The sequence below is a fragment of the Anser brachyrhynchus genome (genome assembly GCF_964034855.1).
Source record: "Anser brachyrhynchus genome assembly, chromosome: 2".
Classification (NCBI taxonomy): domain Eukaryota; kingdom Metazoa; phylum Chordata; class Aves; order Anseriformes; family Anatidae; genus Anser; species Anser brachyrhynchus.
In genome coordinates this window covers 152393226-152399225 of record NC_137695.1, presented here as the reverse complement: position 1 = coordinate 152399225, position 6000 = coordinate 152393226, and the positions used below count along the sequence as shown (strand labels likewise).

The following is a 6000-nucleotide window of genomic DNA, read 5'->3' as shown; positions in this document are numbered from 1 at the left end:
AAGAAAACCAAATAATTAAACAAGTGTACAGAAAACAGAACGAACTAAAAAGAATCATCAGAGACCTAGAAATATGGCCTGTGAGGAAAAAAAAATATGTCAGAAATGTGGTTGTTTAGCCTAAGAAAAGAGGGAAGAGGTGGAAGAGGCATTCATTAAATATGCCTAGACTGCTGCCAGGATAATCTGTTCTGCCTGTCCACGGTGGACAAGACGGGAAGTGAAGTGCTTAGTGAGTGCTGCAAAGAATATTCAGGTTAGATATTATGAAAATGATAAGGATGGAGAAGCATAGAAATAGACTGCCTGGGGAGATACAGAGCCTTCGCTGCAGAAACAATGGTAAGGGTAGAGCTCAGTCTGCTATGGGGCCCAAGGACCCTTCCAGTACTGTGATTCAGTGATTATAGCAATATTATACAACTGAGAGCTGATTCATCTTATTTCTTTGGAATGGATGTCTCTGTAAGCTGTGTTACATATTTGTCTCCTCTTCCTTTGATTTTTCATGATTTGTGTTGAGCAATCAGAATGAGCAAGATGGTTGTTGCTGTGCTCTGGGGTAATACCATTAATAATTACAATTTCTTTTACCATGTTATGACTTCCCCACTTACAGGAACATTTTCATCTTTAAGTAGTGCTGCTTTCCCTGGGATTTATCTAGGAGTAAGGATGTGTGTCTCTGTTTTTATTGCAAAACTAGTATTAACCCTTTCCAAGTTAGCAGCATGCCAGAGGGTCATGTTGACCCACAGGAAAGACCTATCCCTGTTCACAAAAGCACCACTTGTTCCTTATCTGGGCTCTCTAGAACAAGAATTTCCTCTGCTTATATCTGTACAAAACTGCCTCACACATGGGACGCAGACTTGGCTGGAGTCCTCAGATCCATTGTAGTGCAAGTACAGAAACAATCAGTTAAATCCTTCCTAAATCTCTGTGCCTTCCTTACGATAATAATAAAAGGTGAGCTACATGATGACAGTCGGAGGGCTGCTCGTGGAGGATCAGGCACACTGGAAGAGGAGCACCACATGGCATGGTCACGCACCCGGGCTCCCAGCAGAAGCCAGGGCTACAAGCTGGGTAACACGGCTCCTGTCCCAGGCAGGGTGAGAAATCAGACACTTAAATGGGATCTGCACTACCCATACCACCCAGAATAAAACAATTTAATTTAACCATGCTGTACTTGAAGCTGCTGACAGCTAGTCGCTTAAAAAATAAAAATAAAATATGTGGAGGGAGTGAAATTCAGGTCTCACTTCTTAAGTGTTACTCTGAACTTCCAGGCAGTGCCTCTGTCCACACAAACCCTCACTGCTGACAGAAGGCAGCTACCCATTTATCTCAAAGAATTCAGCAGAAATCATTATTGTCTTTTGAAATAAAAAGAAAACTCCTCTCCTGGATTTGCAGTAGTCTAAGGTGTTGATTTTTTTCTGTTTCAGCTGCTCCTACTGGTAGTGTTTCTGCTCCAAAAACTGCATTTCCCCCAGGGCAGGCTTCAGCCACTTTAATAAGATTTATTCTGGGAACAGAAAAGGTGGAAGAGGTAAAGACTGATACCTCCTACTGCACTTCTCCAGGCTGTGCACAAAGCATTCGGGTTTGCTGGCACCAGCAGAGCCAACACGCAGAGGAACAGGAACAATTTCACCTGGCAACATGGGGGGGGGTGAGGAGTGCCTCTAACTGCAGCCTGTGTGCATGGGACAGTTTTTATTCTTCATTCAGTATTTTTAACGTAAATGCTGAGGATGGGAGCCATGATACACACACTCGGTTGACCCGGGGTGGTTACTGCCACAGTCCTGGCAGGGATAGCACCTTTGTCGGAGGTGCTGAGCTCACCCAGACAGAGGTGAAGATGGTTCCCAAGGCTCCCCCACCCTGGGCAAGAGCAGTAATTCCCAGACAGGGCCTGAGCCTGCTCCCACTCGGCTGCCAGGGCAGAGGGATGCCCAGCTTCAGCACCAGCCCTTACTGACAGACGAACAAATCCTCTAGGCACTGCGGGACGGAGCAGGGCACCTCCGAGAAGTGCGATTTAAACAAACCTCAGCCACAAGCGGAGGGCTTGCTGAGCACCCATCCTACCCTGGGGTCCCCCAGGTCCTCCTCCCGCACCCCGCACCCCGCACCCCCGTCACTCCCCCTCCCGGAGCCGCGGCTGCGGCTGCTTTAACCGGGCGGGTTGCGGGGGGGGGATGCGGGCAGCCCCGCCGATGTCGTGGGCATCAGCTGACCGAGCCGGGCTCTGCCTCCTCCCGGGCCGCCCTCCCGCAGCACCACTCCGGCGGCGGCGGCGGTGGCCGCCGGTCCCCGCGGCTCCCGGGGCAGCAGCACCGGCCGCCGGCTGCCCGCCGCAGCGCGCCCTGCCGAGCCTGCCCCTCGTCCCTTTCTCCTCCTCCTCCTCCTCCTCCTCCCTGCAGCCGGGGGAAGCCCCGGAGACGAAGCCCTCCTTGCCTTGAGCCGCCGAGAAGTTGGGATGCTCCCAGCGCTCTTCGCAGGGCTCTGAGTTTAGGGCGGGATTTTCATTCCTCGCTCTTTAGCTTTTTTAGTTTTCTCTCTTTTTATTTTTATTTTTTTAATTTTCCCCTCTATTTTTCCCCCTCTTTTTCTTCCCACCTTTTTTTCTCCCTCTTTTTTTTTTTTTTTCCCCATTTTTTTTTTCCTCGTTACCAAGCAAACCGAGCCTCTGCGATGGATGGCAGCCCCGAAACCCCCCCGGGCAGAGGCTTCCCCCTTTGAGCCGGGGCTGCGAGCCCGGCAGGGCATGCCCCGCCGCCGGGGGGATGCGGGCGGGCAGCCCCCGGCCGGCGGCTCCGACGCCGTGACCGAGGATGCCCGCGACCCCGCCGCCTCTGCCCCCCTGCCCGCACTCGCAGGGTTCCCTCTGACCGCAGCCGCGGGGATTACAGCGTCTCCCGGGGACCAGACCTCGGAGAGGAACCCCGGCGTTCCCCAAAAGCGGAGCTGCCCGCTGTGAACGGCTCTCGGCAAGGCGGCTCCCCATCGCCCCTCCGCGCCTCCAGCCTCGGGATGGGGCCGAGGATCGCCCGCCGGGCAGCGGGGCTGCTCCCGTAGATGCTCCTCTCCTCCCTCCTCCTCTCCGGACCCTCGGCTCGGCTCTCTCCCTGCTCGCCGCCCCCGGGGGGGCTCGCACCCAACCCGCCGGGGCTCCGGGGCTGCTCCGCAGCCGGGCTCCGCGGGATGCGGCTCCGCGGGGAGCCGCGGGAGCGGGCGAGGGGCGAGGGCCGCAAGCGCTGAGCCGGACCCCAACGCAGAGCAGCCCCTCCGCCAGCCCAGCAGCCGGCCCCGGAGACCTGCCTATAAATGTGATCCCCCCACCACCACCCTTTCCATCCCCTCCCTCTTCTCCCGCGGCTCCATCCCTCTCCCCCGGGTCCCCCCCCTCCGTGTCCCCCCCTCCTTCTTTCCAACCCCCACCCCCCGCCGGTGCTCTGCCCCCCGCCAGTCACCGCCATGGAGCTCTCGGAGGTGCGGTGCCTGAGCGACAGCGATGAACTTTACACCATCAACAGGACCCCCCCCGGCAGCAGCAGACCCCAGCGCCTGCTGTGGCAGACGGCCGTGCGCCACATCACCGAGCAGCGCTTCATCCAGGAGCACAGCAGCAGCAGCGGCGGCAGCAGCAGCGGTGGGGGCAAGGGCTTCAGCTCCGAGGAGACCTGCTGCCCCAACCACCACCCTCACCCTCACCACCACCACCACCACCACCATCACCTCCGGCGACAGTCGGCCGGCCGGAGTTTGGGCGGCGAGCGCCACAACAACGGAGGCACCAAAGTCTTCCCGGAGCGCACGAGCAGCAGCGGGGACCTGGGCTTCCTGCCCCTGGACTGTGCCCCCAGTAACTCCGATTTCTTCCTCAACTGGGGCTACACCTACCGCGGGGTGATCTTCCCCACGCTCCGCAACTCCTTCAAGTCCAGGGACTTGGAGCGCCTTTATCAGCGCTACTTCCTGGGCCAGCGGCGCAAATCCGAGGTGGTCATGAACATCCTGGATGTGCTGACCAAGCTGACCCTGCTGTTCCTCCACCTGACTCTGGCCTCTGCTCCCATGGACCCCATTAAGGGCATTCTCTTGGGCTTCTTCACTGGCATCGAGGTGGTGATCTGTGCCTTAGTGGTGGTCAGGAAGGACACAACCTCATACACCTACCTGCAGTACAGCGGTGTGGTCACCTGGGTGGCCATGGCCACACAGATCCTGGCGGCTGGCCTGGGCTGTGGCCTCCTTGGGGATGGCATTGGCTATGTGCTCTTCACGCTTTTTGCAACCTACAGCATGCTCCCGCTGCCACTCACCTGGGCCATCCTGGCCGGGCTGGTCACCTCCGTCCTGCAGCTCGTCATGCAGCTGGTTATCCCCAGGTTGGCCGTGACTTCCCTCAACCAGGTACTGCGGTGAGGAATGGGTGGGAACTTTCCTCTTTCCCCATCAACCTGGGTGAGAGGAGGTGTGGGGAGTCCCAAGAGATCCTTTCCCCTTTACTGAGGTACTCAGAGGCTCACTACCTAGGGGGGAGTCCATAGGCAAAGGGCAACTTTCTCTCCCTCCCTCTCGCTCCCCCACTGCCTATCACTCCCTTGCCCTGTGAGAGAAGCAGGGGATTGAGTTTTCACCTCAAGCTGGGGAGGGGGATGTTTCCTGGTCACCCTGTTCCCTCTGCTTATGCATTCACTTCACTGTTGTCCCTTGGAACAGCTTTTTGGGACAAGTCAGGAGGATGGGACATTTGTCATTTCCCTCCCTTACTTCCAGCAGTGGTGCATAGGATGAGATAGGAAAGATAACTCTGTCTTGTCCAAGCTCTCTCACTGCTAATTTCTCATTTACGTGATCATGCCTTTTAACTCTGGATCTGCTGGGATGACTTTCATGTGTGAGCACAGCTTGATCTGGGCTATGGGAAAGGAGCAGGGCACATTGCCCTTTTGCAAGGAGAGCAAAGCAATACTCCAACCAAATCAGGGGAAAGGTCCCCTTGGAGGTTGGGTGTGAGCTCCTGGGTTGTCTTTGGAGGGCACTGACAAACCTGTTTTGCTGTTGGTGATGGGACAAATGTTGTGCTGCATCCTTAGAAGTGATGTATAGTACAGGTAACCAGTTATACTGGGGACTGGTGGTGCAGTGCAAACAGTTGAGAGGCACTGGGCGAGATAAATCCTGTTAAAATTGGGACTGACCTGACTTTACACTCACCTGGCTTCTTCCATAGGAAAGCTAGGACACAGTGAACCCCTGCAAAGCAAGAAAACGTTGTCTTTCTAGGGCAACTTAATCCTGGGGATTCTTGCTGCTCCCCTTCCCCCCACCTCTTCCCAGACTGTCACAGCTCTGTGCTACCAATATTTCACAGCAGATTATCATCTCCATTTGGCTAGCTCCAGGGAATCGGTGAGGAGGGGGTGGAGGTACTGGCAGATAATCCCCAAGGGAGGGAGGGTGCAGAGGAATGTGCTGCTGGTGGCATATTGTTTACATGACTGCCGGGATGCGCAGCTGGGAAGTGGCTGATCTTTCACCTGTAAGTGTTGATGATGATGGCATATGGGACACATCTACATCCCTCAGCCCCTGGCACTTCTGTAACCCCTGTCTGTGCCTTTCCTCCACACACGTGAGCTGTGGGGCTGCCTGACCTCACCTCCCAGTGGCCAAGCTCACCCTGTTTTGGGGGAAGCTGACCCAGTGTGCTGTGCCTCGATGAGCTCTGTGGATGTAAAGCAATTAGACTGGGCAGAGTTGTTGTTGCTCGGCTCTTGGTAACGTGCTGATGAATGAACTGCAGCTGTGTGCCGTGTCCCACTCTCATGCACTGCCGGTGCTATTAGTGCTGGGTCAAAAGCTGTGTGAGTTATGCTCATTTCTTAATGCACTTCCACGTCCTATCCCGGAGCTGTGAGTAAAGGACTGCTGTCTCATTATGCGCAGGTATCACGGCTGTTTAGCTGGTCCTCCCAC

General features: G+C 55.8%; 1 protein-coding gene across 2 annotated transcripts in view; it reads left to right on the top strand.

The window, feature by feature from the left end:
* The first annotated feature begins 1247 nt into the window (after positions 1 to 1247).
* The window catches only part of ADCY8 (adenylate cyclase 8), a 127904-nt gene continuing 123151 nt past the window's right edge, over positions 1248 to 6000 (top strand). For both annotated transcript variants that reach the window (XM_080580712.1, XM_080580711.1), the window contains exon 1: positions 1248 to 4431. In XM_080580712.1, the coding sequence (XP_080436838.1) occupies positions 3493 to 4431 (939 nt within the window). In that variant the 5' untranslated portion in view covers positions 1248 to 3492. The remainder of the gene's footprint in view (positions 4432 to 6000) is intronic.